At 42.5% G+C, this 13,140-nt stretch overlaps 1 protein-coding gene across 6 annotated transcripts in view; it reads right to left on the reverse strand.

The window, feature by feature from the left end:
* The window catches only part of Fat1 (FAT atypical cadherin 1), a 119,540-nt gene that overhangs the window by 53,136 nt on the left and 53,264 nt on the right, over nucleotides 1-13,140 (reverse strand). For all 6 annotated transcript variants that reach the window (XM_029480380.2, XM_029480379.2, XM_029480377.2 and 3 more), the window contains exon 3: nucleotides 11,745-12,059. In XM_029480380.2, the coding sequence (XP_029336240.1) occupies nucleotides 11,745-12,059 (315 nt within the window). The remainder of the gene's footprint in view (nucleotides 1-11,744; nucleotides 12,060-13,140) is intronic.

Consider the following 13,140-nt stretch of genomic DNA (forward strand, 5'->3'; position numbering starts at 1 on the left):
GGAGCCACCCTGAAGGCTGTTTCTCGGAAATGACGTAAAACATCTCCTGGAATCCTCTTGCCAAATGTGCTACTTACTACCCTAGGTTGGTTAAACCCTAAGAAAGCACAAGTTAAATAAAAGGGTTTTCCCACCATAAGACGAATCTAAAGCACTATATAAGTGTCTGTCTCACAGCATTTTCTCTTTATTTGGGGTAAATGCCTTCCATGTTGAGTTGATTGGAGGGCCCCAGCTAAAAGGTCCATCTAGCCAGGAACACGGAAACGTGGCCTCTCTAGACCAAACGTCTCTGAAGTTGGAACTAAGGACCTGTGGATGATGAGAGCATCTTAACTTTGAGAAGGCTCTGAATTCAATCACAAGTGGCCTCTTAAGAGGAGACATGAGACTGAAGGACACAGGGAAGAAGGTCCCTCAGGCAGAGACAATTTTAAGTGAAGCCACAGAGTGACTTCAGAGGGCAAGCGGCCTGCAGGAACCTATCTGTAGACTTCATCCGCTTTCTCCTGATCTGTTATAGTCGCCCTCGGAGATTATTATTCTTTTAAAATTAACAGCTTTATATTGAGATACCAGGGCTAGACAAAATTATGCACTTGGTATATACAATCTTACTCGTCTTAAGTTAGATGTATTTTTTTTTTTTTACCTAGCAGCATGTCATAGGGGCTCATCAGTTTGGAAGCATTTGTCACGCTTTCCTCCTCTTCTAAGAAGTGACTTGCCACCTATATTTTCAGTAGCACTACTAATAACAATTATAAAGGCTTATTTAATGCCTATGAACTAGAAAGTCTTGATTATAAAGCTGTTTTAACTAAGGACCAAGATAGAATCAAAAAAGCTCTTCTATGCCCTCAGGGGTTCACCTAAAAAAAAAAAAAAAAACAAAAAAACCCAAAAAAACAAAAAAACAAAAACCCCCGCAACAGGCAGGGCACAGTGAGATCAGTGAGATTCGTCAAGACAGTAGCTCCAAAGCTAACAGGACAATGTATCCCCTCTAGTCAGACAACACTCTCTCTCCCTGCATTCTCAAACCTATCTTTTTCATCTTAGCTATCTCTCTGCCCCTCTTACACACTGATACCATTTTTTTTTTAACCTCAAAAATAATATCAACTATCAGAATAAAATAGCAGTAGTTAAAGACAGTGTTCTAGCTTAGACCCTCATGCATCTCAAATCCCGGGCTGCTAAACACGTTTCTTCACGTCTCCATAACATAACGTTAAAATTCACATCGTCAGTTGTACTGCCTCGGGAACTCAGAAGCTACAGTCATGGGGGAAATAAATCATTATGTTTTAAAATGACATATTAAAAATACTCTACCGGCAGTGGTGGCGCATGCCTTTCATCCTAGCACTTGGGAGGCAGAGGCAGGCGGATTTCTGAGTTCGAGGCCAGCCTGGTCTACAGAGTGAGTTCCAGGTCAGCCAGGGCTACACAGAGAAACCCTGTCTCGAAAAACCAACAAAGTGCTCTGAGGCATCAATATAGGAGACAATAGAAATACCATGTGTACCATGTGACTGTATGAGCATCTTCTACATGAACACTTTAGCCTGTATATTTGAAACAGCTCTAACGAAATAAAAAACGGCCTCGGACCAAAGACATCTGTAGCAGCTGGGAAGATCACAGAGGAGGGGTGTGTGTGTGGGGGGGGAGGTGGAGAGACAGGCAAGCAGCGGATGCTAAAGGGGGCCTGGGGAGAGCAGAACCATTCCAACTGGCTGAGTTTTAAAACCCTTTACCAGTGAACTGGAAAGCAAGCAGGGAGTGAGTAGCATTCCCACAGCCAGCGCTGTGCTTGGCTCTGTCATGGATACAATAACTGGGTACAGAAAGGTCCTGGCCCTTGAGGACTGGAGCCAGGAAGAGAACCAAGCAACAGGGCAAGATCAGAACCAACAATGAAAAAGTCAGAGTCTTGCTTAGCTCAGACCATTGGGGGGGCAGGACAACACGTCTCCCTTTTCCCATGCTGGAGACTTGGAGGGTGTCATAGGCAGAGGCAAAGGTTCAGCTCTCCCCATCAACTCTCCTATAGCTGTCATTGTGCATCTACTCTTAGAGCTTCCGTCATCGGAGGCTCTCAGAGCCTTTTGGCAGTGTGCGCTGTCTTCCTATAGGTAGTGTTCTGAGACTGGTTCTAACTGCAGTTGGCTGGGAGATCTTTGGCAGCTGTGGCCATCTGAGCAGCTATTGTTTGTCACTGCAGTACTGGTGCCGGCAGGATTAGGCTTGGAGCCAAAAATGGAATTCTATTCATAGCCTGTCAGGGCTGGAAAGGAGCTCGGAATTCACTTAACTCGAACTTCCAGAGGTCCGCAGAAAACACTAATAAAATTAATCAGACGGTGGTCACTCTGAAGCCACACAAGGAGTGGCTGAGGTCAGTATCACCCGCTTTTCTTCTGCTTTTACATCTGTTCTGCGAGCTGTTTCCTGGTGGAAATTAGTGGTTTCAGAACACAAGATCAGAAGGCAAATCAATTTCGCTGTGAATTAATTGTTTTTAGTATTCTACATAAGTTATGTAGGAGGGAGGGAGGCTCGGAGGGAGGGAAAGCACTCAATCAACTGTAAGGTTAATATCTAAGGTTAACATCGGCAAGCTTCCACAAAAGCATCTTAAGTGCAAAATCTTACATGTACTTTAGTCACTGACGTTCAGTGACCTAGAATCACAGAATTCTCCTTGATCCAACTGACCCTAAGGATCCCACGAAAACAGATTTGATGGGGGGAAAACGCACCAGATAAGGCAGGAGGTAAAACCTGACTTTTAAGACTTTAGAGATAATACATTTCACCATAAAATAAAAACTAGTATGAGAAATAGATTTAAAAAAAAGTCTATAGCCCTTAAAATACACGAAGGTGACTTCTTGTTGTTGTTGTTAATGAATTCCTGCCATTGTGGCGTGAGTGGCCTTTCACTTCCTTCCTTTCTAGAGCTATCAAATGTTACACCGGAAACCCTCGGAAGTTGTTTGCGGCTGTAGCTACTTCCTATTGAACTGTGTTAGGTCTCCTTTCCAGCCACAATAAAATGCCATTTTCTTATTGCCTCATTACTCAGTAATACAAGACTCACTTACTAAAGGAGCGTGCAGCTAGAATGCAATTAGGTGCCCAGTGTGTCTACTACCCACTGCAGTATTCTGCAGTGATTAAAGAACGCTCAGTTTGTAGATTATTAAATGTAAATATTCTATCTTCACTAAATCTGTTTGTAATCTTCTACTGAACAGTCACACCATCTCTTATATACCCGACATAGATAGCTCTTTATGAAATACTCTATTCTACATGTAAGCAAGGAAATCAGAGGCCCTTGTATGTTGGTGTTCTCTTAAAAGCACAACAAATGTATAATGTAGTCCTTTTGAGTATGAACAACTCAGTCCCAGACAAGGTTATGAAAAAAACAGGGGAGGGAGGAGCCCTCCATGAACCAAGAGCCAACCAGGGGAGCTGGCACTGCAGCTCTGTTTGTAATAAGATATATCAGCAGTACAAGGATGAAAATATCAAAAATTTAGGCATCTTTTATCTTCCAGTGAGAAATGATTTATTTCTTAAAGGGGAAAAGAACTAATTAGTATTGCTACCCACTTCTAAACATCTACCAGGAACTTGTTAAATCTCAAAAAAAACATGCTCTTAATAATGCATATTCTAAGTGTTGTAATTTAAGCACCTGGAAAGGCAACACTCAGTCTGTCTATATGCACTCTTGATTACAGAATGGGAAAAGTTGGATCTTCTATTTCAGAGTTTAATAATTTAAATAGCTGCTGCCCCATTTCAAGAAAAAAGAAAAAAATCAATACGCGAAGTATTTCCATTGTTACGTATAACACATCAGGGTCAGGGAACTGTTGCTCTACTTGTATGGACTTTAAATTGTGAATGGCTAGACACACTTTAATACTGAAAGCTATACAAACTTGAAAGTTCCTTTTATCATTGAACTACAAACACTGAGCTAAATGACTGTGACAGACACTGGACAGACTGCCTACCTAAAAACTTTTCTGGCCTTTTATACAAATGGTCAGTAATTCCTCCAGTATACGGATAATGGTAGCAAGCTTAAGGAGCTAGGATCATTTAAGAGCATTGTGGTTTTTAATGTGAAAAGGGCCACAGAAACAGTATCAGACTAAAAGCAACTATGCTCTGACACAGCATTCTTAAGGATACAGAATAACCACCGCAAAACCACACTCACACATCCAAGACACAGTACCCAGAAGCAGCAGGGAGGAAATCCATGCCTGTGGTTTGGACCCTGGGTGGTCTTGACCTCTCTGAAGTCATGTAATTATTTGTAAAGTGAGGAAAATGCAAGTCTCTCTTTGGAGACTCTGTTTGGAGTCTCTCTGCCCTTAGCACAAGGCCCCTCCCACAGAAAGATTTAAAGGATTTAAGTGAATCAAAGTTGATTGCAAAATGCAAAGCACAAATCAGAGGAAAAAGAGTGTGGCCTGCACTCCTAAAAATGGGCAAAATGAGGCTAAGAGACTGTAGAAGGGCTAGGAAGTGTAAGTTCACAACAGAAAGTTAGAGTCAAGAAAGAAAAGCCAGGGGTTGCCACTCTCTCTTGACTGCCCCCTTGAAGTTCGGCTCTCAAAGACAACCAAAGTGCACCAGAAAGAGCACCAGCAGCATTGGAAGAGCCTAAAGTGTTCTAAACCATTGATCCAAAGATGAACAGACTGGGTAGGACCTCAACCCAACCGGAACAATTTTGGCTGGGGATATAGCTTAGCGGTAAGAGTGTTTGCCTAGCGTATATGGGTCTTTGGGTTTAATCCCCATTGCTGCCCCAAAGTGGGGAGGAGCAAGCCGCCCTCAAATTCCAAACCCATTTTTAAATATCTCAAGGGGACAGAAATACATGATTCAGCCGATGAAGAGACTGACTTACAGTGTGCCTGCTGATACAACGAACCACACAAACCAAAGCGAGGATGCCCGCTTATGCCCACTACCCATTCCTAGTCTATTTAGCATGGCCACAAAATATAATTCTTCATATATTTCTTTCCAGATAGGAATGAAAATTAGTCAAACAGTAACCTATTTACTAAAGGAGATAAGAGCCGATAGATGAAAGGGCCAGAGATAGGCGGGTGGATACACATCTATAGTCAAAGAATCATTTGCTGAGCCTGTCAATCACTACCCTAAAGGGATTTTTCTAAACCATTTTGCCTGGCTTACCTAGGAGAGAAAAGAAATAGAAGCAGTTGCCTCTGTGCTTGGAAATACAGGCTGCATTAATAAGCAGTGTGGAGAGCCCAAAAGATGAGTCTTTTACTATATCCCACTGCTTGCTCCCTAAGTACTGGAACAAAGTCAAGGGGCAGAAAGCATGGCCAAGATAAGGTGAAATAAAGGAGCCTGGGGGTAGGTGGCTTAGATAGCATCTAGCAGCTTAGAACAAGCACACTGGGAAGATTCCAGCTAAGGGACAGGGCAAGACAGGGCAAGGGTGGGTCAGCCTAACAGAGGAGGAGCTATGAGCACCAGCTCAGGGTTCGCTAGTGTACTGGCTAATTTTATGTCAAGTTCACACAAGCCACAGTCATCAGAGGAGAGACAGCCTCAATCAAGAAGATACCTCTGTAAGATCGGGCTGTAGGAAATCCTGTAGGGCATTTTCTTAATTTGTGATTGATTGGGGGAAGAGCCTAGACCAATGTGGATGGAGCCAGCCCGATCCTGGGTTCTATAAGCAACCAGGCTAAGCAAGCCATAGTGAGTAAGCAGTACCCTCCATGGCCTCTGCATCAGCTCCTGCCCTCACTGGGTTTGATGAAGAACTGTTACCTACAACTGTTGAGTGAAATAAACTCTTTCCTTCCCAAGTTGCCTTTTGGTCCTAGTGTTTCACTGCAGCGATGGAAACCCACACCGAGAGAGTCAGTTTGCCTGTGAAAGGCAACTGCTCTGCCATTCTCTATCCCCAGCCCCCAGAGAGGCTCCAGAGGCCAGAGCACCAATGCAGAAAAAGAAAACACTCCGTTAAGACACCAGGGACTGGAATGAAGGACTACATAAAAGTGAGAGCACTCACTGGGAATCTTTCTGTGCCCTTTGAATCCTGCATTATGTGACTCAACTACTTAATGAAGTCAGGAATATAATCTAGAAGGGATGTGCCTGTGTGCAGACATCCCAAGGCCCAGTGTTGTTAGGCACAGAATGCAAGTAATTAATGGTCATTATGAAGAGCACAGTCTAGGCAGAACTTAAGGACAGATACTCTGGGTGTCCTCAATGTAATAGTTTAGAGAGACATAAAGTGAACTCTAATTTCTTTCTTTTTTTTTTTTTAACTAGCTCCAGAAACCCATGATACTAAATAAGTTTATATGTAAAATTAATCAGCAAATTCAATTTTTATTATTTAAACACACACACACATCTTTGTTGGAATTATCTAGTACTCCTTTAATTAAGCTTTTGGGGGGAGGAGTATACACAGAATTATTGCAAAGCTGAAACTGAATAAATATTTTTAGGATTAAAAAAAAAAGCAATAACGGAGCTTCTACATCTGCACAAGGGGCCAGATTACACTTAACAATACCAAAGGTAAGAAAAATGGACAAAGTAACAGTTTGCACACAAAAATAAAAAGGGGGGAGTGGGGTGAGGGGGGAGTGACTCTTAACGAGCTATCTTGAAGGTTTTCAGAATATTCATCCCTACATGAGAACCAGGAGATATGCACTAATGACCTCCTGAAGACTAAATAGTAAAGGCAGCATTATTTCCTACAACCAAACACAGTAACAGTTACATAAATGCCCATCAATCACTAAAAGGATAAACTGTATCTACATAAGGAATACAAACAACAACAACAACAACAAAACAGACTTAAGGGCTCATACAGAGCTGCAGCGTGCATGACTCTCAAATAAGTGGAGTGCTAAACCCTTCTCCCCAAGTTTATACACAATGTCAGCCCATTTGTGAAATTCTATGGGCAAATTTATATATAACTAATATAATGGCTGGGAACACCAGAGATCACCTAGGGATGGGGGCAAAGAGCCAGACGACAGAAACTCAGGAGGCAATTCTTTAGAATTACCTAGATGCTCACTGCCTGACATCCTGATGGGTCCCTGGGTCTGGACAAAGGTGGATTTACCTCCTGCTAATTATACCCCAAGGGAGCTTTTAAAAAGTAAAAAGACTTACATTGTACCAAAACCTTGGAAGATAGCAAATTCACTGAGACTAAGACTTGAGACTTTTCCGAAGCAGGCACAAACCTGAAGAGTAACCTTCAAAATTATCAGGCGACTGGGAATTGCATATCTCTCCTCAAAGTTGCTAACAGGTGGGGTCAGTTTCCTAGGTTACCAGAGGATAAAGAAATATGTAAAGCTCACACTGGTGGCTTTTGTCTGGGGCCCCTCCTCTGTCCTTGGCATACCACAGAGCTCTGATGCTTTGGATTGCGTGAGCAGGCAGATTCAAGGCTCCAAACAATAAAATATCTGTGTCCCTGCCTCTCTCTTGCCTTGAGCAAAGGCACAATTTTTACGTTAAAAGACGCAAACTGACCCTAACTGATACTGGAAATAGCCAAACAACAACGAAAAGTTACTAATATTTACTCTCTGTTAACAAAAGTATCTACGTTAGGAAAGGAGAGTGAGTTAGACCTTTTGCCTGTGTGCCCTAAAAGAGAAATCTCATCAAGTCCTACTTATAATTAGTACACTAGCAACTGCCTGAGATGAAGCAAGACAGCCTCAGCACCATAATTAAACACTAGAAGATACCAAAAAAAGAAGTTCATTCAAGCCTGATGCTTGGAGACCAAACTTTAGAAATGACCGCAGTTCCAGAAAGCTTCTTTGAAAAAACATATTCTTGTCAACAACAACAACAAAAACCACATAGGGATGCTCTCCTCATTTACAAAATGACTGTGAGTAGGTGTTAAGTCTATACAAAATGTTCTAAGGACTTTATACAGACTCTAGAATACAAGTCCCTCCCTCCTTCAGTCGTAAAGGCCACATAAACAGTCCTTACCCGGCAGTCAAGTCGCCTAAGCCTGTCTCTTGGACAGGCTACTCTCCCTGCTTCTCCCAGCTTCAAAATAAGCCCAACAGCTCTTCCAGGGCCTTCTACTTCCTGACTGCCCCATGCCACCAGTGTGACTGCAGTTACTGCAAACACCTTCATCACAGGCTGCCTCAGGCTGCTGCTCACACGGCCTTCCCTGTGTTCCTTCACACCTGTATCTACAGGGCAAAATCTGAAGACATTTCACGTCCTGACACCTTAAACATTAGGCTTTCTGCAGTCTACCCGGTATCCAATAATCCCTTGGAAGCAAACACACATTGTTCCTTATGCTTGTTGCCCCCTCCCCCCACAATGTAGAGCTGTATGAAGCCACTAAAATCTTGGTTGTCATACATCCATCAAACAAGCAGCTGAAACATGCAAGAGAAACAGGCTGTGGCATATTCTCCACAAAGGACCCTGAGGAGTCCAGGAGGAGGGCCTTAATAAGAGTGTCAATCGATGGTCGCTAATCCTAAAGCCTCCAGCCCTAATGTCTGCTTCCTCCACAGTCCCAAAGGGAAGACTAACTACGGCCACATCTCCTAGTTCCAGCCCGGTGATTTTCCTCCTTCAGACATTAATTACTAAGGACCCTGATTTAAGGTCTCCAGGTGGTGTTCCGGGTCAGTAAATCACAAGAGCTTCTTTCAGAGAGTCTTTCACCGGCTCCCACCACCCAGCCTCCATTTTAACAAACCACCTCTTAAAATGCAGTGCCTGCTGTATGGTTTCAGAGGATGAGGCGGCCTACTGATGTCCCTTGAGCCTTGAAGATCACGCTTAGACCTTCCGCTGAGTTGGAGACACACCTCGCTGTACTTATTTATACTCTATTTTTTCTTAACAGTATGTTTACTAAAGCATGATTATTTCTGGATCATTAAGAACATGTTTGGGGCTTTGTGAAAACTCTCTAACCATAGTTTGTAACTAACACACCTCTCAGCAACTAGCCCCATACACTACAGTCGGCCTCTACTTCCTGTCTGCCTTCAAGCTGTAAAAACAACCTGCTTGGAGATGGATTCTCTCCAGCTGTCTTCTCAGCATTATACACGCGCCTCACACCCAGGGGTGAGAGCTCATGGTGAACTCCTAGAGGCTGTGTGTTCGCACAGAAGAGTTCAGGCACCATTTTCTAAGAGGCCTGAGGGAGAAACGCAAAGGGAAGGCAAGGCTGGACCAGGGCTATTCCTGAGACCTAGCCTAGACCATCTTTAAACTTTCTGTCTCCTATTAATTATGCCCAGAGCTGCAGTGTCTGCTCGGATACTGGAAGGAAACTTATTGCTTGCTTTCCTGTCTCTTCACAGGGGACTTAATCAAACCTAAAAGAGGGACAGAAGGCATAAAAAAAGAAACATTTTTAAAGTCTAATTCAGTAAGCAGTTTTAAATGGAACTAGTTATTTTTATTATATATTGTACTATATGTCACATAATATATATGTATATATATGTGTGTGTGTATGTATGTATATATAAATACACATACATAAATACTCTTTAGTTATCACCTCGGGGCTTTTACTTCTCTCTTTCCATACTGGGCCACTCCTTCTGTTCAGGCATGCTATCCAGACTCTAAACCTCCTCTGAAATTATTTTAAACTTACACCTTTCTTCTTTTACAGCAGGTGACGTGCTTTAAATTTTGACTCTTAGGTTTTGGGTACTTTCATTTGACTTCACAGCAACAGTGGGACCTAATTACCACCCGGACCTGGAAAACAGCACACCTCAGTCTGCAGCAACAGCCCTGCACTAGCCCTGCCCGGCATAGCGAAGACAGGCTGCTAACCCACTTCTTAGCTCCAAGTTCGCCGTGCTGCCTTCAATGCTCCTGGACAGAGACTACTCTCGGGTCCTACACATTTCTCTTCTATGTACCTCAGCTCAAGGCTCAATCTGTCTTGATAAATCCAAACTATACTAGCTTTGTGTGTGTGTGTCCCAAAAGCTAGGATACAATTATCCCCAAACAAACAAAACAATTTATAAAGCACTCAAAAGAAATCTTGAAGCCACTCAACTACTATAGAAAAGTATTTATAATGGCAGGCTGAAATATGCTGACAACTTAACCCTAGCTTGCGCACACAAATACACACACACACACTGGGGATAGAACCCAGGGCTTCTCTTATGTTAGGCAAATGCTTGGCTGCTAACTTACATCACCAGCTCTTAGACACATTTCATTTCCTATAGGAACTTAGAACGTAGGTACCTCTCAAGATTTGCTTGGTTTTTTTTGTTTTTTGTTTTAAGTTCAATGAAACAAAGTAAGACATAATGACATGGGGAGAAGAAATGGTAACGAAGACGAAGCTTGGAGCCTTCTGACATTCAAAACAGGTGAGACAGAGGTGTAAGAAGAGCTAAATAAGTCTTGCTCTCTAGAATGCCAGGTTCGTCAGATTCTACCAGCAAAGACGGAAGAAGACACATACAATGTCCAGTCATTGACAGGCTAAGCCATTCAGTTCCCTACAAGGAAACTTTTCTTTCAAGGCCGTACAGTAGCTGTTGTTTTAACTGATTACTAATAATAAATAGAATTGTTCTGCACTCAACGTGAAAAGTTTCCATAGCAGAAACAGGAGCTACATGCTCACTATACAAATGATAACACATGGATCATCAATTTGTGTGTGGTGGGGGTGGGGGTGGATTTAAAAAAGCCTAAGAACCAGGAAAGAAATAAAACATTATTAAATATGGAAGAGCAGAATCTGGGCTCACAGGATGGAGAGACTGCTGACCATGGAGTCAAGCTCCTAAAGAGCAGAGGGCCACAGAGATTCATTTTTAAGTGAATGTGTGTGTATATCTGTGTGTGAGGTTGTATCTGTGAGCACACGGGCCACATAGGCCAAAGGCATTAGATCCCTGGGGCTAAAGTTACAAAAGGTTGAAAGCCACTTAAAGTGGGTTCTGGGAGCTGAACTCAGTCGGGTCCTAGACAAGGGAACACAGTCTCTTAACCACTGAGCTATCTCTTCAGCCCTGGGTGTGTGAGTGAGTATGTGTGTGTGAGTGTGTGTATGAGAGCGTGTGAGTTTGTGTGTGTGTGAGTGTGTGTGTGTCACAGTCTTTGAGAAGAGAACAACGTAATGTCTTCCAACCCTAAAGTGGCTTGGCCCTCATCCTGTCACAGTCAGAGTTCTGGGAAAAATTTAAAGCAGTACTTAGAAAGTAATGAAGTATGGAATAAAAATCTAATATTTTTCACATATATATATATATATATATATATATACACACATATATATATGTGAATATATATATATATAAATTCAGATACTTAGTAGCAAAATTTGTTCTAGGCTTACTGCATCATCACTGAATTACTATTAAAAATGACAACTGCTTTAGACCCAGGGAGCAAAACTTGACTGTGAAGGAAAACTCATCCATCAGCTATATGGTAGGAAGCCCAAAGAGGTACACACATGTGTGAATTAAATTTCATCCACAAATCAAACCTTGTTCTGAGGAAATGAAGAGGAAAAAGAGGTACCAAACCAAAGAAACTTTGGCAAGAGAGAAATACGAACTCCTAGCTCTCAACTGGGAGAGTGTACTCACACACACGCCATCCATTTAGAAGCATGGACGTACCTGTCTTAGGATGTATCGAGAAGAATCCTTGCGGGTTCCCACTAGTAATTCTGTATGTCAGTTTGTCATTGGAGCTAGAATCTGGGTCAAAAGCCTCAATCTGGACCACAGATACATCCTTGGGTGAGTTTTCCATGATTTCTGGATAGTACACGGGCTCTGATGTCTGCGGCGCGTTGTCATTGACATCCTCCACCTCTATGTAGACCTCTATGAAGGACGACAGAGGCACCACGCCCTGATCTGTGGCATAGACTGTGAGCCAGTAGTGGGAAGTCGATTCTCTGTCCAGTCGGTCTGAAGTCTCTATAACACCTAGAAATAAGCGGCCAAAGAAGAAAGTTAACAACAAGCACAAGATGCCACCTGTGTCTAAGAATAACGACTCTGCTGGTGGCTTATGCGTCACTTACGAGATGAGATGCATGAACTTCAGCAAGTCTTTGTGCCCCAGTTTCCCTGCCTAAAAGGAGGAGGATAAATGCATACTCCTTAGTGGCTGGATAAATGAGTTAATACCTATGAAATGGTTAGATATGTAGCATATAATATAGACTAAGTATTTACAATTACTAGTGTCAAGCAGACTACTTTAAAAATCTATGATCTAAGCTGGGATTAAAGGAATACGTATGGATCTCTGTGAGTTCGAGGCCAGCCTGGTTTGCAAGGAGAGCCAGGGATCCCTAGTGAGACCCTGTCTTGAAAACACAAAAAGGCAAAACCAATCAAACAGAAAATCTACGGTCTAAGCTGAAAGTAACCCAGGAGATAGGCACTAAGAAATCATCTCATGGTCTAATACGCTGCGTTCCAAAGATAAAATTTATGGCTGGTTAATATATGTTGAGTTTCTTGGAGATTAAGCAGGAAACCAAAAATCTCAGCTCCATGGCCTCAGAACCGCTCAGTAAGCCACAACCCAGGGAAAGAGACTAGGAGCAACATTCCTCTAGACAGCCAGAGTAATTGGGGTGAGGTTACCCAATCCTTAAAAAAAAAGGAAATATTTGCAAGCCTCGCATAAGAGATTACTAAGGTCTCTTATATGTTAAACCTCTTAACATCTTTAACCATCTTAAGCAAACAGACAACCAGTATGTTATAAAAATATAAATTCTCCCAGTTAAACTCCAAGGGTGTATCTTTCCTAGCTGCTCCTGGAGTTTCTGGTTCCTCATATGAAGCACAGCAACTATGCACTTCACGAATAAACTGCCCAAGCTGGAGTTAGGATACAGAGTCTCCACTGAGATCCAAACCAGGGCCGTTGTTATTGAGAGAACTGGGAAGAGAGGAATCGTATACCCACTGAAAACAGACTCAATGGGATTGGTGTACTTTGGCCCAGTTACAGACATCTATTAAAACTTCAATTCCAGAATCTTCCAACAAA

The sequence above is a fragment of the Mus caroli genome, unplaced genomic scaffold (assembly GCF_978045245.1).
Source record: "Mus caroli unplaced genomic scaffold, Mus_caroli_1 scaffold_10, whole genome shotgun sequence".
In the NCBI taxonomy this organism is placed as follows: domain Eukaryota; kingdom Metazoa; phylum Chordata; class Mammalia; order Rodentia; family Muridae; genus Mus; species Mus caroli.